Source organism: Nomascus leucogenys, chromosome 13 (genome assembly GCF_006542625.1).
Source record: "Nomascus leucogenys isolate Asia chromosome 13, Asia_NLE_v1, whole genome shotgun sequence".
Classification (NCBI taxonomy): domain Eukaryota; kingdom Metazoa; phylum Chordata; class Mammalia; order Primates; family Hylobatidae; genus Nomascus; species Nomascus leucogenys.
In genome coordinates this window covers 92,994,910-93,020,357 of record NC_044393.1, presented here as the reverse complement: position 1 = coordinate 93,020,357, position 25,448 = coordinate 92,994,910, and the positions used below count along the sequence as shown (strand labels likewise).

The 25,448-nt window shown below is 48.4% G+C and overlaps 1 protein-coding gene across 2 annotated transcripts; it reads right to left on the bottom strand.

Moving 5' to 3' along the window:
* Positions 1-25,448, bottom strand: ARHGEF5 (Rho guanine nucleotide exchange factor 5). 2 transcript variants are annotated; one of them, XM_030826394.1, is made up of 15 exons: positions 25,297-25,448; positions 14,822-17,990; positions 14,232-14,289; positions 13,735-13,799; positions 13,290-13,543; positions 9,328-9,488; positions 8,619-8,771; positions 8,219-8,348; positions 7,888-7,962; positions 7,361-7,450; positions 5,753-5,910; positions 4,986-5,147; positions 3,465-3,535; positions 1,767-1,871; positions 1-737 (listed from the first exon to the last, which is right to left on the bottom strand). In XM_030826394.1, exons 2-15 carry the CDS (start codon positions 17,976-17,978, stop codon positions 580-582), a joined length of 4,797 nt encoding a protein of 1,598 aa, XP_030682254.1. In that variant the 5' UTR covers positions 17,979-17,990; positions 25,297-25,448; the 3' UTR covers positions 1-579. The 2 variants fall into 2 exon arrangements, with proteins under 2 accessions (XP_030682254.1, XP_030682253.1); XM_030826393.1 differs by lacking the exon at positions 25,297-25,448 and adding an exon at positions 25,113-25,274.

The following is a 25,448-nucleotide window of genomic DNA, read 5'->3' as shown; positions in this document are numbered from 1 at the left end:
TACTCGGAGAAGTGCCAAGTTTATTAGAGTGAGAGAGTATTACCCTCACATTGCCACCAACAGACATACATCTCAGAGACACACTGACCTTGCACCATAACTATGGAGAATTTCTAGGTTGGAAGATACCTTAGAGATCACCGGGCTGACCCTCCCATCTGATGTGTTAACCCCTCTTAAACATCTCCCTCCAGGAGACTGAGGTCAGATTCTGTTTAACACACGGCTATCACTGAAACTCTGGCCAGCTCTGAATCTGCACCCCGGAGGCGGAGAACGTTTAAGCACTGTAAGGCAGTAGAAGGAAAGTTCCTTGGCTCAGGCCCCAATGGTCCCTTTTTCTTTTTTTAATGATAAAAGGTTCCCAGAGTCCAGTGCAAAGTCCCTCGAAATCCCCCCACCAAGCACAAAGCACAAAAGGAGGCCTGGGCCGAGGGACTGGGTTAGCTGGATTTTGTCCTTGAGCTTTGAGAAGGCCTAGTTCTCCATCCACAGAAGGCCTCTCTTGCAGGGTTCTGGGGCCAGCCCTTGCCACGAGCAGCTTGTTCTTCAGCTCAGGAAACTCCTCTCAGAGAAGACTTAGGCTTGCTGTTCCACCAGCTGTAGTTTGGCAGTCTTGACTCGATGAGCTTCCTTCAGGTTCCGTGCACGGACCTCTGGGTTGGAAATGAACTCCACCTGTTGCACAGGAAACCAGCCTCGCTCCCCATCTGAGAGCCTCACGCCCTCCAGCCAGCCTGTGGGCACAGGATGAGTGGGAAGAATTACCTGGGAAAGGCTCACGATAGCTTCTCTGGATCACCTTCCTGGAGACTTTTCTGAATCCTCAGGCTGAGTGAACTGGGGAGCCTCCAGCATAAACCCAGCCTCCAAGTGTCCTAACATGGCGGCCCTGGGTGTGGCCAAGTCTACAGCTGTCCATTCCTGAGCCTTCACCACTGTTATGGTTGCATTGTGTCCCTCCCAACATTTATGTTGATGTTCTAATCATCTGTACCTCAAAATGTGACCTTATGGGGAATGAGGTTGTCACAAATATAATTAATAAAGTTAAGATGAGGTCATACTGGAGTAAGGTGGCCATTAATCCAGTATAACAGGTGTCTATATAAAGGAGGAAAATTTGGGCTGGGCGTGGTGGCTCACACCTGTAATCCCAGCACTTTGGGAGGCCAAGGGGGGTGGATTGCTTGAGGTCAGGAGTTCAAGACCAGCCTGACCAATATGGTGAAACCCCATCTCTACGAAAAATACAAAAATTAGCCAGGTGTGGTGGCTCACGTAGCCACTTGGGAGACTGAGACAGGAGAATCACTTGAACCCCGGAGGTGGAGGTTGCAGTGAGCCGAGATTGCACCACTGCACTCCAGCCTGGGCAACAGAGCAAGACTGTCTCAAAAATAATAATAATACATAAAATAAAAAAAAAAGGAGGAAAACTTGGACACAGACACAGGAAGGCAGCTAGCCACAGGAAGACAGAGGCAGAGATTGGAGGGATGCTGCCACAAGCCAAAGAACAGCTGGGGCTACCAGACTGGAAAAGGTATGGAAGGATCTTCCTTAGAGGTTTCAAAAGACGCATGGCTCTGCCCACACCTTGATTTGGAACTTCTTGCCTCCAGAACTGTGAGAGAATGCATTTCTGTTACCATAAGCCACCCAGTCCATGGTACTTTGTCACGGCAGCTGCAGGAAGTGAACACACTCCCAGCGCTGCCCTGCCTGCAGTGCCTGGCCTGCTGCTCATTCATGCTCCCACTTACCGTCACTGCTGTGCTGAGTCACCATCACCACGTCGGCTTTCTCCAGTGCCAACTCGTCGTTCTCTCGGGGCTTGTAGGCTCGAAGGCACTGTACCTGGGGGGAGTCTTTGGAAGAGAAGAGTGTGAAGAGAGGTTAGGAGCGGCAGGGGATTGAAACACAGACAAGGACTTGGAGGGGGGTGGCATGGGAGGACTTGAGATAGAGACAGATTTGGGCTGTTGAAAGTCACAGACAAAAGAGGAAATTTGAAAATGGTTAATAAAGACATAGACATACCAGAAATGAAATGGACCAAAAATTCCACTTCTCCAGAGGAGATGGGTTGAGAAATACATTGTGACCACCTTTAGATCCTCATCTCAAATACCTGAGATCCAGCTAATGACCCGTCTTCCCTCTGAAACCCTCCCTGACTCTAGTCTTCAATGGGTTCTGAACTCTTTTAAGACTGCTTGTTCATGCCAAGGCATTTATCCCTTATCTAACTGCTACATGGACGTGTTTTGCCTCTCCAACTGGATTATAAAATCGGAGTCTGTGTCTTATTCTTCATTTTCTTCCCAGTACCAGATGTGGAACCAAGGAAGACTTAACCAGTGGTGTCCCAGGTTTGACCTAAGCAAGAGACTGAATGCCCTGGAGCTTCAGTTTCCTCATCTATCAATGATCAAGACGGTTATTGATCAAGGTTGATCAGATGAATCTTGAGGACATTCAAGATTTCTCTATTTCTATGTTTTTGAGAACCAGGGGACATGTCCATAGATCTGAAGCTCAAGAAAACAAGCCTCAGAGAATGCTTCACCTATCAGTATTCCATCATATGTGGGTTTATGGCTCTTTTATGTTACCACACTGCCTTGATTCTCTTGTAAAATAAACAGAATACTGCATTACTATTTGCTTTCTCAAGATCCTCCCCATCTGCCATTCACAAGGTCAAAATGAAGGAGGAAGAATGCTCCTGCCCTCCTCACCCACTGGGGAACTGAAGCCAGCAGATGGAGCCCACAGTGAGCAAGTTAACAGTGTTCAGTTACTACATGGCTCTCCTACTTCATTCCCAGGGTTCCTTGTAGTTGTTTGTTCTTTTCAGTCACTAAAGGTCCAGTGTTGAGATCAGATTCTCTCTGGATTTAAATTAGGGAATCTTTGCTGGAGGACAATGGTGGGGCTGACATGAGAGGCGTAAGAAGTCCAGTCTTGGTGTGAACGCCAACACATACATAATGTGTGTGTGTGTCTGTGGCTCCCCATGGGCACCCAGAAGCCTGGGATAGGTGACCTCAGGTCACCCTCTTAGGAGAAGTGTGGTCAAGATAGATCTGGGGTGCTATCCTCCTGCACACCTCCCACCACCGTCAGGCTTTCTTCCCCTACCCTCACAAGACCTTCAAGCAGGTAAAATCTAGGCAAAGTAATGTCAGCTTAGACTTAAGGGGACAAATGTTTTTAAAAAGAGTAAACTATTGCCCAAGGAAGGGAATGTATGGGGAAGGGAGACTGCCATAGTGATGAGCAGTTTTAGGCAATATATTTCAGGTTTTTAAGCTCTAGAGGCCAGTGTTCCACCCTGACATTTTACGGAATATCAATAAATACAAGCCTAGAGTTCCCATCCAGCCCTTTAAACCCCTGTATCCAAAGGTGACATCTGACCCTGCTTGCTTTTCTCTCCCTCTTAGACCCTCACTCACCATAACACTCCAGAAGGTCCAACTCCTCTCTTGGCATGGCCAAGGCTGAGATCCACCGAAGCTTTTCACTTCTGAGAAAACAAAGCAGGGTCATAGCGTCAACTGTAGGGGTGTAGGAGGAGGGCCAAGGATGGGGATGGCAAAAGACGGTGGGAAGGACTTATCTAGTTCCATGACTTCTATCACAAAACTATATAGGACTCTTTTTGGTTGGAAACATGATACAATCTCGAACTATATGTGAATGTGTCTTGTCACACTTTACTTTTCCTCTTCTCTTTCCAGAATTATCCTCCTAATGGCTTCTCATATCTTCCAAGTCCGGGGCGTAAAGTCCGTTAGTCATAAAGTCTGTACATTTTCTGTTTTGGAAATTGTGCTAAGCGAAGTACCCATCTCAGTTTAGATTCCCTTCATCATTTTGCATGATTCTTGACACTCCCTTGCCTATCTCCCTTCGACCAAATATCTCAGAGATGAACATTGTTTCATAATAATAATTAGATCAGGGAGATATGTCTACTGTTTTATTTGTTGTTGTTGCACAGTGTAATCCAAGCTTAGGTTTGTAATCATGTGAAGGTTTTTGCATTCTCTTAGCCTCTGCGCCCAGTTGTGCCTAGGTAACTGGGAACGGACACTATTACTGTTCCAGGCACAGTGCCCAAAGCACCAAACCAACAACATGCATCTGCACCTGGTTATTTGACTTACGTGCTGTTTTGCACACAAACTCCGATACTAGTCCTTCTGTTCAATAAATGAGAACAGGTGTTATCAGTCCCACTCTGAAGTATCTTCCAAGGGACAAAACTGAAAAAGTGTCTACAACATAGGGATCCTCAAACACTTAGATATGTCAAACTTTTAAACAACTGTTCATATATCTTTTATAATAGCAATAACAGCTACAGGCTTTTATATGTTCATTATTGCAGGCACTGTGTTCCAGATTTTATAGGTACTAATAATACTCTCAAAAATGCATGTCTGTGTGAATGTATTTTATTTTATTATTATTGAAAACATGAGCAAATCAGCATTCTCAACACTATGGATTTCTGGTCAACAGAGGACTGGTTTGGAAGATGGGAGCACAGAAAGTAGAAGTCACCCAGCACTTGTCTTATTCACATCTGTGCCCACCAGCTGGGGCATAGAAGGGTTTCTGCCTCAGGTATGGAGGCATGTGCTCACAGATATCAGCATTCCAATTCCTTGCTCACTCCATATCAGTCCTTCTCCTTTCTGATACCACACAGACCTTGTCCTTCTTGAGTAAAGAGTACAAAATAGATGCTAAGCCTCGGTGGTGACTTTGTACCCTCTCCCACCCCAATCTCCCGCAAGTTACCCATTAGTTCTAGGAGTTTGAATTTCTCTATGGTGGTCCCCAGTCCAGAATGGGCTAAACGAGGCTGTGGCTGTCTTCCGGACACATTTTCTGCCTTGGTCCCACTTCTTTTCTAGGCTGCCCATCTTCCCCCCTAACCCCAGCTCCTCTGCCCAGCCCCATCTCACTGAGTCTCCGTGCGGAAGAGGAACTCGGCCTGGGCGCCCTGAGTGTTCTGCCGCAGAAAGAGTCGGAACAGGTTTTTGTGAGGTCCATGTAGCTTCATTTCACACTTTTCCCCGCGAATGGAGGAGAAGGGAGCATGGTCAAATACCAGGAATCGGCTACCCCTGCAAAATACAAATCCTTTCGACCTGATTCTACAGTTTCCATACTTCACCTACCCTCATAACCTTGGGTTGGAAATCCCTACATCTACAGCCTGCGAATTCCCACAAAAACCATCCCAAGATGGTAGCTCCACGGTCCTCAGGGATTTGTCCTAGTCTGGCAAACCACACACCTAGTGCAATGGATACATTACCACTTTAAAGAGGTGAAGAGATAGAATTAATATACATTTCCCAAGAACCTTAAGACCAGAGACTTAAGATCTGGAATTAGCTAAGTATCTCTAGAATAGTAGGTTGAGGCCAGTCCAAAGAAGCCACAAATAGACTCATGTGAGAATGTGATAAGCTAATTTGCTACATTTTGCTCTGTGTCTACAACATAGTACATGTCCTGCCATGTGGTTTCATGACATAGTTTGATGGGGTCCCCTTTTTGCTTTGGGCTTGTTTTTCTCTTCTCTAGGCTGTGACCTGGGCTGTGTGGGTTAAGCCATTGAGAAGGGCTCTTCTAGGAACATGACCCTTCTCTCTCCCTTTCAGACCCCCCTCTTGCCTCATCCCCTTCCCCTCTTGTGCCCTGGCCTGCCACTCCAGTCACTGACTCTCGGGGCCGAGACAGCAGCAGACAGTCATTGAAGAGGTGCAGGTGGACTGGACGCGTGTTCAGCTTCCTTCGTAGCCCTGGAGAAGCACTGAACTCCAAGGCTGTCAGCTCCCCACTCTTCACCAGCCAGCGTGACTGAGAAATGAGCGGGAATATCTACAGGGCAGAGGAAGAGAGAGAAGGCATTGTCACAGAAGGGAGAAGCATGAGGTTTGCTCCTGGTCCCACCATCCTCCCCATGCCACTTCCATGCAAGTTCCACCTTGAACGAGCATCTCTTCCACATCTGCCTTCTGGCTCATAACCCATCACTTAGATTCTCTTTCTCTGTGAACCCTCTAACTACCACTGTCCACTGGTGTGTGGCTCCCATGGTTGTATGCTCAGGCAAATAGAAGATGCCTGTGGTCCAACTCAGGACAGTGAGTGTGTGGGACAGCTCTGCCGGAGAAGCCTGAACTGAAGGAGGGTTGGAAGAGTCCAATCAGGGTATGTGATGGAGCAAGTCAGTGAACACTATATGTGTCTTAGAGGTTAAAATACTAGAGGCAGGTCTGGTATCAGTTCCATTTTTTATTATATCAGAGATATGTGAGCAGTTGGAATCAAACTTGGGGGTGAGAAGAACTAGGTGGGGCGTCTTGGAGCTGGAATTTGGTTAAAGATGAGGGTGTGGTCTATGCTTAGTATATGAATAGGGATTTTCCTTCTTTTTCAGGAGTGTCAAGATAGTATCTGTTCTAAGCATGGGCATGGTGGCTCACGCCTATAATCCCAGCACTTTGGAAGGCAGAGGTGGGCGGATCACTTGAGGCCACGAGTTGGAGATCAGCTTGGCCAACATGGTGAAACCCCATCTCTACTAAAAATACTAAAATTAGCCAGACATGGTGGTGCAGACCTGGAATCCCAGCTACTCGGGAGGCCAAGGCACGAGAATTGCTTGAACCTGGGAGGTGGGGGTTGCAGTGAGCCAAGATCGCACTACTGCACTCTAGCCTGGGGCGACAAAGTGAGACTCTGTTTAAAAAAAAAAAAAAAAAAAGATAGTATCTGTTCTAAGTTGGAATTTGAATGTGGAATGTCTATTTTGGATTTATATTTCAATGAGGGATGTTGGCCCTAAATTTGGATCCAATCTTATGTGGGTTTGATTAGACTAGAAAGAGATTTGATAAAGTAATAAATGACTCAAGCACCAAAACATTCTTTTATAAAGCCTCATCCTGAAAAGTTCTCTCTCATTTGCCCATTTCTCAAATGCACCCCCCTTGTCCTCAGGTAACCACTGTTTCTTTTTTTCTTATTCTCCTTCCAGAGTTTCCTTATGCACACACAAGCAGATACCTGTATAGATTTGTATCCTCCCACTTTAATACCAAAGATGATATAATATACACACAATTCTTTACCTTTTCTTTTCACTTAGCAATATGTCTTGGAGACCAAAGTAGGCCTCCCAGAAACGGAACAGAACAGAAGGTGGGCAGAAATGAGGGGAGGGGCTGGGGATAATGTGAGCAAGGTGGTTCCAGGTTAGGGGGTGATCTGCAGGACATGTTAAGGGAGTTCATGGGCAGGGATGGGGTGCATGGGACCAACTCACTTTGCACTCAAACTCAATCTTCTGGCTCAGGTAGATTAGCTCCTCTGTCCGTCGCATACTCTGGACATTGTTATTGCAGTCCCGGATCAACTAGGGATGCGGAGAGTGAGGAAAGGGGAAGGGCACTGTGTTAGAGGCTTTGACCTTTGAGCCCCCTGCAAGCAATCTGGAAATAGGTTATGACAGCCTCGGTCATTTTTCCCAGGCTGGAACTGGGCAGGCAGTATCAAGCACAAGTCCTAGACAACTTTGTATCACCTGGCAGAACATTCCTGGACTGAGTAAAAGTGAGACTGAATGTGGGGGTGATGGTGGAGAGGGCACAGTCCCTTGATGTGGAGTGTGCTCAGCGTGGGAGAGGTGGCCGTGGGGTGTGTATGTTTGGAAGTTTGGTGGATGCAGGGAGGTGGCTGAGCTCTCCCAACAGGGTCCCACCTCTCATGCTCCCTGGAGTTGTGGGCCTAGGTGGGAACGACCTCTCTGAGAAGAATACACAGAGGGTCAGAGCGGAGGTGGTGGCTGCCTACCTGCTCCAGGGCGTGGTGTGCCTTCGTGGCCTCTGCCTCCTCCGAGGAGCCAGGCTGTGTTCTCTTCAGAATGTTCTATTGAACAGACGGTAGGCAGGAGTGAGACGGGAAGAAGAAATGGGAAACAGGAAGAAATGATTGGGGGCTGGCGAATGGAGAAGCCCAGGGACCACATTTCAGCTGCAAATATTTCTAAGCAAGCAGGCAGTGGGCAGCAGGGAGAGACAGGATGTGGACACCTGGCAGAAGAATAGTTGGTCCTTTGTTGTGGGTCTTCCTGAGGGCATCCCTTTGAGTTAAGGGGAGAGGATCAAGGTAGCATCTGCCCTACCTGGAGCAGCAGTTTGAGGCGGGTGATGCGTTGGAAGGGCAGAATCAGAAAGGACTTGAGGGAAAGACGCTGGCAGACGGGGTCGCTCTCCAGCTTCTCCAAGACCTCTCGGAAATTGCTGTTGCTATTCCTGCACGGACAGCGAGCCTTAGGGGAGGGGGGATGTGGGGAGCAACGGGGGATGCAGTGAAGGCGCGGAGAAGGGAGGTCAGTGGAGTATCAGTGGGCTGGGAAAGAGCTGTGGGAGCTGATGTACAGGGCTCTCAGATGTGATGGCTGGGGGAACCAATATGGAGGGTGGGATGGAGAAAGTGTGCTGTTGGGATAGCCCTCTGGGCTGGGGACTGGTGCATGGTCACTGCAGGGCCTGCATCGGGATTGAATAGGGGATGAGTCTCACATCAGGCTCTGGAAGGTGCGTTCCTGATAGGTCTGGTTGGTGACATAAGGCAGGTAGACCCGGCGGAAGTCTGGGGCATGGTTCAGGACTACGTCACATACTTGGAAGGAGAAGATATTGTTCTCAAAGTTCTCTTCCAGGTCTGAAAGGAACCTGTACAGGATTTAAACCAGTCTCATGAGACTTCTGGACCTCAGCTAAGCAGTTGACTGGCCCCTGATGAACACTGAGCTGGTGACTTCTTCACTCCATTAGCCAACAACTTCTATTGACTCTCTGCTCTGTGCTCCTTGCTATGCACTAGAATTCGCTCCAAAACTGTCCTGAGTTTGAGCCTGATTTAACACTTTTATTCTAATATTCCATTTCTCATTCTTCTTTTGATCCTGTTCAGGTTTTCTGATCTTTAGATCGTTTTTCCACCTCATCTCCAATGCAGTGCATGACCACAGTAATCCAAAACCTCAACCCAGGAAGCGTTGCTCATTTACTTATCCATTAATGGATCTATCCACCCACAGGCCCTCTCCTCTTCTTGCTATTCTTCTTCCTATAGCCATCGGGAATCATGGAAGAAACTGAGGCCCAATTTCATCCCATAACTGTGAAAAGGAGAGGGTTTCTAAGAGGGGGAGAAAAATAACGGAACATTTAAAGCCTAACAACAGTGAGGCTGAGTGAGTGGTATTTGGGAGAAAGGGAGTCTCACGTGGCGCTGACGTCTCGCACATCCTGTAAACGAGAGAAGAGCCATTGGTGCTCCTGGTTGGAAAGTGTGGCCCGGAGTGAGGTTGAAAGTTGGAAATGATCCACAGCTATGTTTAGACTGCGCAGGTAGGAGGCCTCTGACACAATCAGCTCAAATTTGACCTAGGAGGTTGGAGATGAGGAAGATTAATTAAGGATTTTATTTACCCCCTGGAATATGCCAGCCACTGTGTAATGTTTTGGGAGTAGAGCGGTGAGCAAGATCCTTTTATGGTTCACAGTCACACAAGAACCTAAGCTGATCTGCGGGGAGGGGAAGAGCATTTGAGTAGGATTTAATCTAGGGTTGAAGCACAGGTATAGGCCTTCAAAGGTATAAGAGAAAAATATGCTCTCAAGAAATCTAAATAACACAAAAACAAGAACAAAAAAATGAGTAACAAAGTGAGATGAATATGTTAATTTGCTTCACTAGGGTAATTCTGTTACTATTTATATGTATCCCATAACATCATGTTGTATATCTTGAATATACACAATGAAATTTATATTAAAAAAGCTAAGTAGACTGGGCGCAGTGGCTCACACCTGTAATCCCAACACTTTGGGAGGCTGAGGTGGGTGCATCACTTGAGTCCGGGAGTTCAGGACCAGGCTGGGTGACGTAGAGAGACCCTGTCTCTACAAAAAATACAAAAATTAGCTGGGTGTGGTGGCATGCACCTGTAGGCCCAGCTATTTGAGAGGCTGAGGCAGAAGGATTGCTTGTGCCTGGGAGGTGAGGTTGCAGTGATCCGAGATCGCGCCACTGCACTTCAGCCTGGGTGACAGAGTGAGACCCCATCTCAAAACAAACAAGTAAACTAACTAACTAAACTAAATAAATTGAGCATTTTTTGAACCAAGTATACAGCAGTAGTGGCAAGAGATAAAGCTGCAGCAGTCAAGGAGGACTGAAGGGTAATGTAAACAATGTAAAATTGTTTGGACTTAAGACAATGGGACAATGAAAACAGGCTTTACATAGGAGAATAACTTCAGCAGATTTGTTTTTCATAAAGTTATTTCTGCGGTTTTTTTTTTTTATTGAGATGGAGTCTCGCTCTGTCACCCAGGTTGGAGTGCAGTGGCATGATCTCAGCCCACTGCAACCTCCGCATCCCAGGTTCAAGCGATTCCCCTGCCTCAGCCTCCTGAGTAGCTGGGATGACAGGCATGCACCACCACGCCCAGCTAATTTTTGTATTTTTAGTAGAGACAGGGTTTCACCATATTGGCCAGGCTGTTCTCGAGCTCCTGACCTCAGCTGATGCACCCGCCTCGGCTTCCCAAAGTGCTGGGATTACAGGTGTGAGCCGCTGTGCCCAGCCTATTTTTTATAAAGTTATTTCTAAGCAGCATGAGAAGAAAAGATGAAAAGAAGCAAAAGCCACATTAAGAAACTGTTGTAATAATTCCACATGAGAGATGAAGGCCTGAATAGCCATGGAGCTGAAGAGAAGTAGATTAATTTTATAATTATTTATGGGGTTGAATTGGAAGGGTCGGATTATTTGCTAGAAATGGGGCCTCAAAGAGAAGGAAGGTTCAAAGCTAATGTTTTGTACTCACAGCAAAAGCTTTTTGAGTCGGGCACCTGGGTGAACGATGGAGTCATTTACTGAGCCAGAGAACTTTGAAAAGGCATAGATTTAGGGGACGAAGGTGATGAGCTCAGTTTGAGGTTTGAGGACAGATGAGAAGCAGGAGACAGAAGCAGGATATCTGAGAACAAGATGGCGCAGCTGTGGTTTAATGCATGCCCAGCATATGAGAAACTGTCTGGAGGTTCCAGCAAGGGGCGCTATGACTCATGACCATGCCTCTAGCTGGGCTCCTCATGCTTTTCATCCAAGCATGTGGCCTCAAGAGAGATGCCTGGATAGAAAAGAGACAGGAGACACACACACCCTGGTGATGACTTGGATGACCAATGACACAGCCAGATGACCCTCCCATACAACAACCCTGAACAGGGACACTGAAGGCTCATTTGCATCCTTGCTCTAACATTCACTACATGACTGACTTTGGGTGGCTCATTTAACCTCTCTGAATCTCACTTTTCTTGTCCTTTTATGTGGATATAGTGACCCCCATGTCACTGTGGAAGACACAACAGTCGAAAGAAATGGAGCCTGTGAAAGCACTTTGTGAACCCCAGAGGTGCTACTTTATAAAATGAGTATGTGTGTTTAACAGATAGAAATGTAAAGCCCTTTCTTCTCAAACATGAGACCAGGGCTGGAATAGGAGCCCTGCTGGACTTCCCAGTATGCTGGAGTTGGTAAAAGAGAGCTAGAACTCATGTCATCTCCCACTGTTTGGTCAACAAATATGGGGAAGATCAGTTATTTTCTAAATATCTTCTCTGTGCTTAAAAATTTGCAGCCAGAACAGGGCTCTCAAGTCTGAACTTTGCAAAGTCTAACAATGTATTCTGTCTCTGACTTGGTAAAAGCATTGTCTATCCATAAGTCCTCCTGGCCCAAAGTTTACTCTTCCCTGCCTCTGATAGGCAGAGAGTATGGCACTAATATTTATCAAACTATACATCAAATATTACTGCTAAATTAGATATGCATTATTTCATTTAAACCATTCAGCAACCCTGAAAGGTAGGCATTATTATCCTCAATTTGCAAGTGAGGAAACTGAGATTTAGTGAAGTTATAAGGCTGCCTAAGCTAGTAAATGGTGAAGTCATGTTTCGAACCTAGGTCTGGCTTACTTAAAATGAAAAGTCAACATTTTTTGAGAAATTACTATGTACCAGGCATTCATGTTTCTTGATTCTTACAGTAACTGTTTGTATCTCAGTTTTACAAACGAGGAAACCGAGGCTTAGAAAGATCATGTCATTTGGGCAAAGGTAAATTGGAAATATTAAAGTGGGCTCTGTGGCCGGGCTCGGTGGCTCATGCTTGTAATTCCAGCACTTTGGGAGGCTGAGGCGGGAGTATTGCTTCAGCCCAGGAGTTCGAGAAAACTGGGGCAACATAGTGAGACACCATCTTTACGAAAAATTAAAAAATTAGCTAGGCATAGTGGCACATACCTGTAGTCCTAGCTACTTGGGAGGCTGAGGCGGGAGGATTGCTCGAGCCCAGGAGGTTGAGGCTGCAGTGAACAATGATTGTACCACTGTACTTCCGCCTGAGTGACAGAGCAAGTCCCTGTCTCTAATAAATTAATAATTTTAAAAAAAGTGGGTTTCATATCCAGGTCATTTCTTCCAGAACCTAATTTCTTAAACATTATTCTATCCCATTGTTCCATACTGTCTTTCTGGGAAGAAAGGTTTTACCCCGTATTTCAGACAAATTATTAAGAGGTGCTCTCCATGTAAAACTTACTAATGGTTATAGCTTAGAATCAGACAAACAGCCTCTAGTTCAGTCTTGCTATTGGGAGTAACAACCAAGCAGGGACTGCTGATCACTCTAAGGCCCCTGTTAGATTGATGGACCACAGGACAGCTGCAAGGGGCCCTCTTCAAGGGACCCAACAAAGAGCCCCGGAATATGCCTTGGCTAAAGAGGAAAACTGTAGTGTAGCCTGACACCCTGGCTGAACAGGGAAGCTTTCCTCTACCCTGAAACAGCAGTGATGATGGGATTAACTCCACATTCCTCCACACAAATTCAGAGGCAATGGCCACCCTGTATAGTCCAGACCAACAGCAGGTAGGAGCAAGTGGCCTATGGCATGAAGAGATGAGCATGAAAGGGGAGGTGGTGAAATCCAGAAAACAATTCAACTTCTTCAGAATGGACATGACCCACAGCTGTGGCATTTACATGCGCCTGTGTGGTGGGGACAGCCGACTCTTGGTGGCAGTGGTGAGCAGGAGAGAAGGATGCTAGCAAACCAGACCTTGTCATCTTTTCTGTAGCCCCCTCCCCACTGCGGCCTGCCCAGTACCTCTTGCAGCTTTTGGTCTTCGTGGGTCATGGAGAGCAGCACGGTGCTGTTGCGCACCACGGGGATTTCCTGCCAGAGGGAGCCGCTGGAGGCCATGGAGAGCCGCTGCAGGTACGACTCGGAGGAGACCAGGGCCTTCCGAGGCTGCCGCGGAGAGCTAGGCCCGGATGTCTCGGACAGGCTTTCCAGCCGCTGCTGGCTCTGGATCTCCTTATTCAGGACAACATCACTGTACTCCTGGTAAAGCAGCTGGGCTGCAGGGCAAAAAAGCATGGGAAGGAAGAAAAGCAGGAAGAAGGGACAGTGAGCGGAGGCAGGGAAACAGATCTTCTGCAATGCCTTCTCACTAGGGACATCCCCACCCCACTGCTGACAGCCACAAGCCCCTCTCCAGTGCTGGGCAGAATGCCCACCTGGGTCTATAGTTCCATTTCAAGGTACTCACAGGAGTTGATGAGCTTGGAGCAGCGTCTTGAAAAGCCTCCCATCACCTCCTTTGTTTTTTTCTCCCTGTGGAGTCAAGAAGGGCTCTGGGGTACCTACTGGCCATTAGACACAGAGCACCCCAGGTGACTGTGGGGAACAAAGTCTCTAGCCTCTGGGATGTGTGCTGGGATGTCAAGACCAAATCCCCTGGAGAGGCAAAGAGTTGCAGCTTGAACCACTTGGGCTAACATGGAGCTTTTGTGGGGTTTAGTTCACGGCCATAGGGCTTGGGAAGATGGATGACTCGTAGGCTCGGCTGACCGAATGAGGTAGATAAAGACAATCTCGCCAAGCTGGCATCCTGGCATCTCTCTCTTCTCCCCCTTACACCCAGAAGAAACAGGAATGAGCCATTCGGGGTCTCAGAACCCTTATCAACTGAAATCCTCACAGGGGACTCTCAGTATCCCAAGTGAAGAGAGTGCAGTGTGGCTGTTAGGGGAGAGGGTGACTTACCGAAAAACAACAGGGTCCGAGGGTCCCGGATGTTTCTCCATGGCTGGACCTCTTGAATCTAAAAGTGGAAATGGGGAAGATAACTGAGATTTCAGAGGGATACAGAGAGCCAAAGAAGACCTAGAGCAGGAGATGTAGGGGTCCAGAAGGGAAAATGGGCTTTACTGGGAAACTGGGAGGGAAGAAAGTGGCAAAGCAGAGAGTGTGAAGGAGACCAGTACCAGTGATGTCCTGAGCCACGGGTCAGGATGGGACTGGGACAAGCATAGGAGGCCTTTTCTAATACCCAGGAGGACAGCAAGCAGGGGAGTGTAACTGAAGAGTAGAAGGGAGTCCAAAATAACCTTGGGACATCCAAAGAAGGTGCTGGTTGAGGGAGAGACAGGGAGATAGAGGGAAAGAAGAAGGAAGAGCATCCCAAGGAGCTTGGAGGGCGCTTCGGGACTCTCTCTGTGTTGAGGTTAGGCACACATGTGAGCGAAGCCAGCAGAGGGAATGTTAGGAACCCTGGGGACAGAAGATGGGATGAGGTGGGAAGAGCTGGGAAATGCTTGATCTGATGCGTCACTGCGGTCCTGGTTCTTGCTCACCTGAAGAGCCCTCAGGCAAGATGGAAGGTCTGCGCAGGCCCTGCCGGCTCCAGCCCTTGTGCTTGTTGGCCCCCTCACTAGGAGCCACAGCCTGTCCACTGCTGTCCCCTGGTGGCCTCCCTGAGTCCCGCCTGTGGGGCCAGCTGGACGCCTTCTCCAGGTGCAGATGGCTGGGTTTTTCTGGCTGCCTTGCTTGGCCCACAGGTGACCTCCCTGGGCCACTGGCTCCTTGCTGAGGGGTTGTCCTTCTCAAAGGTTCTCTTGCAGGGGCCTCAGGGTGTTCTGAGATCCCTGCTTCATCCTTAGGGGTGGGTCCCTGGAGCTCCGGAGTCCAGGGAGTGGTAGGGGAAGAGGGGCTTAGGAAGTTTGTCATGTTGCTGAAAGCCATGCCAGGGGACACTTCGCTCTTACTCCTGCTGGTGGAAGTGAAAGACTCTGTTGATCTACCTGTGGCCGGGGGCCAGGAGGTGCGTCCAGCAGAGGCGGGGATGGGGACTGTCCAGTCTTGACAAGCAGGTCTTGTTTTGGCATGACCCCCTGAGTTCATATGTCCTCCCCGAGTGCTCCGGCTCCTCCCTCTGGACTTTGGGGGTAATGGGGGTGGTTCGGTGGGAGGGTCTATGATGGGTAGCGGGGGTAGAGGCCTGTAGATCCTTGAGATACCAGGAGCAGAAATGGGAGAAAGGTGGGGCTGTGGCAAATCAGGGGTAGGGGGTAGCGGCTTGTTGTATCTCCACCTGGGGGTGGCCTGAGCATGGTGGGAGCTGTCTGGGGTAGATGGCAGAGGTCGGTGCTGCCTGGCCCCAGTGGGGTCAGAGGCTTGGGGAAGTGGGCCTTTATGGGGGGCATGCGGCCCTGAACCTAGGGCCAATGGAGGAGGGTGGCTATGCTGCTTCAGTGTGGGAACCACCACACGAGGATGGCCATCTCTCTCCACCACGAAGGGATGGGTGTCCCTCCTCTCTGGGGGAGGAGGGGGCAGAGGTTCGTGGATCCTCACATCCTCCATGGAGACAAAGGATGGGGAAGAACCGTAGGCGGGAGACTCTGTGGCAAAGGCTGGATTATGTGGGGAGACCCAGGGCTGGATGCTGGGAGGACTGCTGGGCCTCTCTAGATTTGAGATGGATTCTTGAGAGTCCTGCTTCAGCGTGGATAAGGCAGTAGGGGATTCTGAAATGGTGCTGCAGTCCCTACCACTCCTTCTGTCCCTTCTTGGGGTCACAGAGCTGTAGATGGCAGGTTTGGGGGGCCTCTGGGGCAGCTCTGAGTGGGAGCAGGAAAGCAACATTCCCACCAGGTCTGGAGTCTGCTCTGTCCTGTGAGAACCAGGGAAGGAGTCACTCTGTAAGTGCTGGATGGTGCCTGTGGAGTTGGCTGGGGGCCTGGGAGGGCTGGCCCCGGCAGAGGGGAAGCCATGGAGGGCAGCCAGGCACATCTCAGAAGTGCCCCAGGGAGCTGAATCATCCATTGAGAGAGGGGCACTGGCAGTTTCTGGAGCACGTGCAGCACAAGAGGTTTCCCTCCTGGGAAAGGCAACTGGGGGCCTGGCAGATACCGAGGCAGGTGTGATGGGGGAGGCTTCAGCAGAACTGGGAGGAGCTGAATCTGGTGTCCTTGGGGGAGTCACAGATGCACTGGCAAAGACCACCTCAGTCCCTTGGCTGGACACTGTTCCCTTCCTCAGCCTGGATCCCTCTTGCCGGCTGTTTTGAGCTATTTCCTTGTCAGGTGACTCCTCAGTCGAAAAGGAGCCCAATAGAGAAATGGGCTGGTGAGAGCATCTGATGGGCTCTAGCGAGGGAGACAGAGCTGTGGGGTACAGTTCCTCAGCCCTGGACTCTGTCTGAGTCCCGGGAATCTGAGTCGCGAGATATGAGGCACCTGGAAACAGGTCACGGTGAGGAGAGTCCTCAGGGGCTACCAGAGTGGGCATCGAAGGCCCATCATGCTCATTCTCCTCTTCCCTGCTCCTCGCTCCTCCCCCTGCCCCCAGCCTGCCTCCATCCCAACTGCCTGGCTCTTTCTCCTCCTGCCCGCCAACTGGCACCCCTTTCTCCTTTAGACCATGATCTTCTTGCTTTCCAGTTACTTCCTCTGATTTTCCCACATAGCTTTGACTCTTCTCGTCCTGAGAGTCCGCCCTATTCTCTTCCGGCACCCGCAGCTCCCTCTTCCTCTCTTCTCCCTGTTCTGGACCTCCCTGAACCTGAGCCGTCCTCTCCATATCCTCCTGCTCCCCCTCACCATCATTCAGACCCTCTGGTTCCCCGGTGAGCCTCGTTCTTTCTCCTCGTCTCCCAAGCATCACATCTTCTTGTACCTGTTCCTGCTTTTGCTTCTGTTTTCCCTTTTCACCATTAACCTGCTCTATCATCTGTTCCTCCCCCAATAGCCCATCGGCACAAACATCCTCCCTCAGAGTTCCTTCCCCCCGAAATCCTGCTTCCTGCTGTCCCTGCTCCTCCAGAACTTGGACCTCCTGGGGATGCAAGAGCCCTTGACTTTCCTGCAGCTCCTCAGATGGCAGCTCTTCCCCCTGCCTGATAGTCCCACTTTCAGAGCCTTCATTCTGGTTGGTCTCTGCAGGATGCTCTTCGCAGGGAGAATAATATCTGGTCTGACCAGAGTTATCCGAAGAGGTTTCCTCTTCTTCTTCTGCCTGTCCAGATCCCAATGTCAAAGAAGTAAGTCCTGGCCAAAATTCCACCTCCTCTTCTTCACTTCCCAGGTCACTGGAAAATGGGGCCATGTCTAGATGCTCACTCTGAATGGGGCAGGCCCAGAGCTCTGGGGGAGCTAGAGTCCTTGCTTGTCGGCCTGCCAGGCTCTGGGGTACTGCCTCCCAGTGTTCCAGAGTGTCACAGGCCTCAGCCACAAGGCTTTCCTGATTGGGCTCCACATCTGCAGAACCATCCTTGGGAAAAGAAGGCATCATCTCAATTGCATAGTCACACACATCCCTTAACTCGCTCTGCTGTGTTGCTGAGAGTCTGTGTTCCTCTCTCCATTTATAGGATGGGTCCTCATCTTCTTGAGCTTCAAGCCCCAAGGCAGAGACCTGGCTGCTCCTCATGGGAGCCTCAGGGATAATGCTGAATTCCTCTATGGCAGAGATGGGAGGAGAGGCTCCATGCTGGGCCTCCTCAGCCTCCATCAGGGCTGAATCCTAAGGAGGAACGAAAGACAAAGGTTTCTAACAACTCTGCTTTTACCTATCAGAGGAAGAGACCATAAAAAAGAAGAGTGATGCATTTATTTGGTTCTATTTAGGGTCATTCTTTGAGACAACAGGTTCTCAACAACATAAGCGACAGCCTCTAAAAAACTTGTCATTGATGTATTTATTTCATAAATATTTTCCTAGCGACCCTGTTAAGTGTGGGGCATTCAGTAGTGAATGAGATAAAGATCTTGTCGTCATGGAGCCTGTGGTCTTGTGAGGGAAACAGGTCATAATGAACAATTAAATTATAGCAGAGGACCATTGTCAGAGAGTGCCCAGCAGCTCCCAGTTGTCAGTTCTCTCTAGACTCCATTATGTCATCTTCTGTCTCTCCCTGTCTACTCTTCGGACACTAGGAGAGACTCAGCCTCATATAACCCCCAGACACAGCACGGGACACACCCCAGATCTATTAGGCCAGAGAAGCAGTGTCAGGAGAGGGTCTTCCTCTTAAGCTGTGGACATCAGTTAAAATAGGCCAGGCTATGAGAGCCAGTGTGCGAGGTGCTATGGTTTCATCTTCTTTACGGAGGGTTTGGAGTTTACTCATCTTTCTACATTCCATAGTGTCTACTACAGCATTGTAACTAACAGTTTTGTTTCCATTTCTAGAGGCAGCTGTAGTAAAGTGGGATGATAACAGCCTTATTGGATTAGTGTTGAACTAGACACATTACCACCTTCAAGGAGGACCAAAGAAGGGTAGCTTCTGCATCATCTTACTCTCCCCTTGGCCTCAGTATCCATATGAACTCTTGTCATTAATTCTTTTGACCTTCCTGTCTTTTGATTTCGACCTTCCTGCCTTTCCTCTCACTTCTAGCAGAACACCTCATCTCCTATTTTGCAAAGAAAACAGAAACTGATGGAACTGGGTTTCTCTCACCTCAATTTCTTGCGATCCAAAGCAACCTGTATTTCCACTCTTTCTATATTCCACCCTCAGTCAGGAAAAGACGTATCCCTCCTGTCCATGCTCTGTCATTTCTAGCCTGCTTCCCCAGGAACCCTGTGCACTCATACCTTCAACATCCCTGCTGAACCACCCCTGGGGTATGGAAGCATTCCCACATTCTTCTCATCTTTCAAATGACTAGAAGGAGTTGCTCTTATCTGCTGTCTTCATAATCTCACATCCCACCTGCCTCCAACCCGGCTTTGATAAGCAGCATTCTGCCAATATTCCCTACAATCTACATGTTGTTAATTCCAAAGAAGACCCTACGGATCTTCATTTTGGGTGGTTCTTGTCAGTATTTGACAGTACTGAGGTTAGAAACACTCTCTTGTTACTTGTGGTATTACATTTTCCCGGTTTTACCCCTTCAGTTTCCTCCAGTCTTTTTTTTTTTTTTTTGAGATGGAGTCTTGCTCTGTCACCCAGGCTGGAGTGCTGAGGCACAATCTTGGCTCATTGCAACTTCCACCTCCGGGTTCAAGCGATTCTCCTGCCTCAGCCTCCTGAGTAGCTGGGACTATAGGCATGTGCCACCACACCCAGTTAATTTTTGTACTTTTAGTAGAGACGGGGTTTCACCATTTTGGCCAGGATGGTCTCGATCTCCTGACCTCATGATCCACCCGCCTCGGCCTCCTGAAGTGTTGGGATTATAGGTGTAAGCCACCGCACCTGGCCTCCCATGATCTTTTAACTAGGTTAAATTGTACCCCTCTTTGTAGCACTTACCAACTATAATTCACTTTACTTTTCCTTTGTAGCATTTATACAATTATAATTATATAATGATGTGTGTATTTTGATTTACCCTCTATTGCAACCAATAGATGGTAGAATTTATGAGATTAAGAACTATGACTTGCTGAATTATCCATACTTAGCCTAATACTGGCCTACACTAAGTGTTTAATAAATATTTTTCACATAAAGAATAAAATTCGGTCAGAATAAAATGTGATCCTTTTACTTCAATGGAAAATGCCCACCTTTTCCTAAAATCATGATTAACAGTTTACACAGAACTTTAAACATTTAGAGCTGTATACATAACAAATTAATTTTTCTTATTTTTCATCCTGAAACATTAAGGTTTTCCTGCACACATGTCATTAAAAATAATGAAACGCTTCTTTAAATATGTATATGCCATACATCTAAGAGTCATCGTATAAGATGGGTACCATTATTCTGCCAATTTGACAGACGAGAAACTGAGTTTCCCAATGCACTTTATATATATAAACCTGACACTTTTGGAGGCTGAGGCAGGTGGATTGCTTGAATCTAGGAGTTTGAGACCAGCCTGGACAACGTGGTGAAACCCTGTCTCTACAAAAAACACAAAAATTGGTGGAGCATGGTGGCATGTGCCTGTAGTTCCAGCTACTCGGGGGCTGAGATGGGAGGATCCCTTGAGCCCAGGAGGCAGAGGCTGCAGTGAGCCAAGATCACATCACTGCACTCCAGCCTGGGTGACAGAGTGAGACCCTGTCTCTAAATAAATTAATTAATTAATTAAAATAAAATAGAATTCTTGTTTCCCTCCTGGCCCAGATTCCCCATGTCTAATCAATCACCATATGCTATTGACCTCATCTGCTAAATATCCCTTAAGACTGTCCACTTCTGTCCCATCCATCTCCACTGGTGCATGCTGCTACCGTCTCACCCGGGCCACTGCACCCGGCCACAGCTTGGGCACTGGCCTCCACCCATTTCGCGCTATTCCAGTCCGTTCTCCATATAGCATCTAAGTGAGCTTCAAAAGCACCAGTTCTAGCTTAGATTCTTCGGCAGCCTCTGAATGCTCTTGAGATGAAATCTAAATCTTCAGCATGGGTTATACTCCCTGCACAACCTGGCTCTGCCTTCTTCTCCAGCAGCCTATTCACCTGTCACCATCTGTCCCTGCCCACATCCCCCCTCTCCCACTGGCTTTCAGTGTCTTTAGCTCACTTCTCTCTCTGTCTCTCACCTGTAGGCCTTTGCAGACACTGCTCCTCTGCCTGGAATCCTCTTTTGCAACAGAGAATCCTTTGCTTCTCCTCAAACACACCTTGCACTTGTCATGTCACATATAATGTCTATTTTCCAGGCTAGATCATGAGCACCATGAAGGCACAAACACTGCCATATTAACTGCTCAAACCCCTCTGCCTGTTGGCCCTCAACAAAGATGTATTGCATGAATGAATGATGGAAGAATATAGAGTTAAAAGAGTGTGGATCAGTGTTTGGTTGTGCCTCTTTGGTATCTTTGGTGGTTTTAAGACAATTGTAGAAACCATTAAATTTATTTGAACATCCATTTTCTTATATTTAAAAAGGAGATAAAAGGATTCCTTCACAGTTCTAGTAAAGACTAAATAAGGTAACATAAAAATGTACACTGCTATCTTTAAGGGTCATAGAAATGGTGGCTGTGGTAAATACTGTTAATCTGAGAGACAGAGAATAAGTGTAAGAGAGAAACATAGGATTCATAAAGCCGGAAGGACCTTCAGAGACACACAGAAACTTTGCTCAATTTACAGATGAAGAAACTAAAGGTCAAAGACCCTAGACCCTTGCTCCAATCTCCTAAGCAAATGGTATGGGCAAACCTGAAGCAAAGTCGCTTGACTTAAGTCTACTGTAAGCACTTACAGGTCCCATTGAAAGAAAGCTGGCAGGCCACCAGTTCAGAGAAGACCCCAAAATTCTATGGACCCAATGCTGCACCTGACCCTGCATCTTTCTTGTCTGGTCCAGGCTTAAACTGAAAACTCACCTGCTCAGAATACTGTCCTGCTTAGCCACTGTGTACACACACACACACACACACACACACACACACACACACACACACAGCCATCCTTACAATCTCTTGCAATAGAGCCTGACATAACCAAACAGGCAGGTCCCCAGCACACTGCAGAGTAGTATGTGACAAGATTCTGGCCATCCCAGAGACACAGATACCATCTATATGGGGCAAAGAGGTATGTCTGACATAATTGTACACAGGCAGAAGGACTTTTATGTCCTTTTCCAGTTAACTGACACCATGTGTGATTGGCTCCCTATGTCTAGCCCTTAAGTACAAAATACTATAATCCCTATGGGTGATTCTGTGATGTGGCCCTATTCTCTCAACCACACATCGAGTAATATACTTGCTCACTGTAAGACATTTTCTGAAACTTGGCTCCTTCCTGCCTAAGGAGACCATGGGACTAAACCTGTAGTCTCTTCTCACCTACATCTGTATGGTTCAGATGCTCTCCTCCATATACACCATCACGTCCTCAAAACAAGTAGCCTCTAAATATAAGTGTGCTTCTGCCATATCTAGGGTATATCTATAAATACCATGTGCTACCTGGACATTTTCTGTTCCAATCTAGTGGCACAGTGCATGCCTGCCTCTGCAAGCCCATTGACATCATTTCTAACTGTCTTTTTTCATTTGGAAATATCAGTGGTCACCTGCTCAGCCACCAGTTACTGCAAAGGGAGAACATACCCCACGTTCCCTATACTTGATCCTATCTCAGTGATCCTGTTGCAATCAGGCATGACAAAGCTAAAATGTGACAAAGTGAAAGGAAATCTGTAAATCATGGTCTTACTCTCGTAAAGGCATCAGGAGAGAGTTTTTTTGCAACGCTCATTACGTTACAGTGCAAACATCCTCATCTCCTTCTCCACTGAGGGTGAATAATCACTGTTTATCTGTGTACAGGCAAAGCCAGGGCATGGGATTATGGGGATATGGCCTTGCTGCAGACCACAGACATTTTGCATCCACATAACCTCACCCACGTGTGACTTCTTGAGAGGCAAAGCTTCAAGTCATCCCTTTAACACAATGAGTGACAGAGCTCACTATCTTCCCTAGAGCCCCCCCAACACCTTAGCTCTTGTCTATTTCTAGTCACTAGAAACAACACTATATTTCAAGGATACAACCCCTCCCCAATCAAACTGCCAATTCTTTGAACTGAGACTCAGTGCCATATATATTTTTGAGGACCATGCTTCCTGGATTTTCTAGCAAGGTCGATTTCAAATATTCTGACTTACAAATCACTAAAATAATATTGAGGTTAAAATAAGATCACCACATAGATATATAACTTTATTCACTGACATCACTGCCTTCAATACTACAAAGATATCAAAATAGGGGTAGCTCGCTAGACCACTGACTACTACAATGTGTTTCTATCCATTGTAGGAAAGTCCCACCATGCCAGCAAAAGCTGTAATAAACATTTATCTATTCCCTAATGTCTGAAAATGTCACACCAACTGCCTTATAGACCAGATGGTTTCTATAAGAACATTATTAGTGTCAATGCTGACTTACACTCTACAATCTCATCTGTGGTCCTGGTGGCATCCACACAGATAACACTAGGGTGAGTGACGTGTTTGTGTATTAACATAGACCTTGAGGGTGACTTTGTTCCAGTCTACCTTGCAGGCACTATAAGCAATCAGCTCCTGCTTACTCCACAGACACTGTGAGTGACCCAGCCCCTGTCTACACCAGACCCGTTGGTCACCTGTTTGTCTACACCACGGACACTTGAGTAATGCTGCTCCCGTTGAACCCAAGACCCTACGAGTGACTCCATTCCTGTCCATACCACATAGCGACTGATCTCTCCAGACACCACAGATGACATATTCCTGTCTATCCCACAGACATCACGTGTAATGTGGCCACAGAACCTCAGACAGACTGCGTTAAGGGCACCGATACACTCTCAGGACCTCTAATTTATGAACACTCTTCTCTCTATTGAGAATCACTATGTTCTGTTGACGAGAGGGATTCCTTTGCACTCCTCCTGATTTCTCTGTCCTCCCCACTAGGACCATGACATACATTCCTCCTGCATAACAGTCTCACCCAGAACTGACACGCCCTCATCCCATCTTCCCAGCTCCCCAGGACTCCTTCACTAGCCATGGCTTCAGTTTTAGGCCCACAGATTGGTTAACAAATGACATCCATTTTGCTAAGTCCTATACCAGGAACTTCTTCATGCTCCAAATGTGTATAAAACAGGACGTCTGAGACAGAGGCCACATCAAGAGCATTTTAGCTGGAGCTGGGACCTCTGGATTAGGCCCAAGATGCAAGGCCAGACAATGGAGTGCAGGAGGGGAGCAAGCTAGGGAGGAAGCTCGAAAGGAAAACCACCCTCTCTCCTCTGTTTGACACACCCTTCTCTCTCAACCAGACAAGAGTCCTGGCCAGAGTTCACTTCTAGGTAGACAGGAGGGCAAATCTGTCTTTGGAACCCAAGATCCAGGAAGGGAAGAAAGAGACTGACATCTGGAAATGACGTGGTATCACAGTTGGCTCTCCTCCGGCAGTCTTGCCGGAAGGCAACTGCAAAAGATGCTCAGGGGTTCTAGAGCTCTGAGTCCGCATTCTAGCACCCCGACCCCTAACTCAGCCCCCAACTCTAAATAACTTCTTTCCACCTTGCTAAGAATGCAATGTTGTGATTCACATCAAGCTTTAGGAGCCTCCCCATATGTAGGGAACTGGGGTGAGGGGCAGGGCAGGAGTCACTGTTCCAGGTTACGGAGCTTTGGTTAACACGGAGAGAAGCTACACAGAGACTCATACAGTATGCAAATACCTGTGGAGATACATAAGGAAAGGCCCCGGCCTGGTTAAGGAAAAGGAGCCGATAAAACCTCTCCAGGTAAGGAACAGCCTAGAAGGGGAATCTCAGTTATTCCTTCTGATACGGCTTAGCTTTCCCCAGGGCGCCGACTTTGAAGAAAGAGCCCTGATTATTGGCCCGGGGAACGTCTGGGGGCAGGGTGCCCATTTCCTAGGCGGGACCCGACCGGAAGCAAACTTTTAGGCAACAACATTTCCTCCAGTTCCTCTCCTCTTCCCCACCAGGGTCCTCAGCCACACACCCCGAGCCCTGCCTGCGGGCCCAGCCCCCCCCATTTCCGGAGCCTGCGCCCCGGACCCAGCGGGGGCTGATCCCTGGGAAAGGCCTTGCTTCCTCTTCCTTCCTGTCCCTGCCCCACCTCCGCCGGGCTCCACAGCCGCCGGGAGCCCAGGGCCGAGACGGGAGGAGGGCACCCACCTGGTCGGTGTCACATGCTGCTTCGGCCCCAGCGTCCCCTCCAGGTCTCGGCGCCGGCCGCAGTCCCCAGCGCCGTCCCCAGCGCAGGCCCGGCCGCCCCACCCGCGGCCCGCCCCTGGCCGCCCGACGGGAGGGAGGGATCGGGTTCTCCTAGGAAGTTTCAGGTGAGGAAACAGGGACACACCTTCCCGGAGGAGGAGCAGGGCCCCTCCGCGCGCGAGCCCCATTGGTGTGAAAGAAGCTCCCGCGTCAGAGCTGGGAAGTGCCGGGCCGGCGGGGAGGGGAGCCCGGGCGCACGGGCCAGGCCGCGGGCTGTCCCAGGGAGCCCCGAGGGCG

What these genes read in the sequence shown, in the direction of transcription:
- ARHGEF5 (XM_030826394.1), bottom strand. Translation starts at nt 17,978, where the DNA reads ATGGAGGCTGAGGAGGCCCAGCATGGAGCCTCTCCTCCCATCTCTGCC. An exon ending in CTCCAAGCTCATCAACTCCT is followed by an intron (nt 13,544 to 13,734) that starts GTGAGTACCTTG and finishes TTTGCCCTGCAG; the next exon opens with CCCAGCTGCTTTACCAGGAG. An exon ending in GGACCTTCTGGAGTGTTATG is followed by an intron (nt 1,872 to 3,464) that starts GTGAGTGAGGGT and finishes TCTCTTCCAAAG; the next exon opens with ACTCCCCCCAGGTACAGTGC.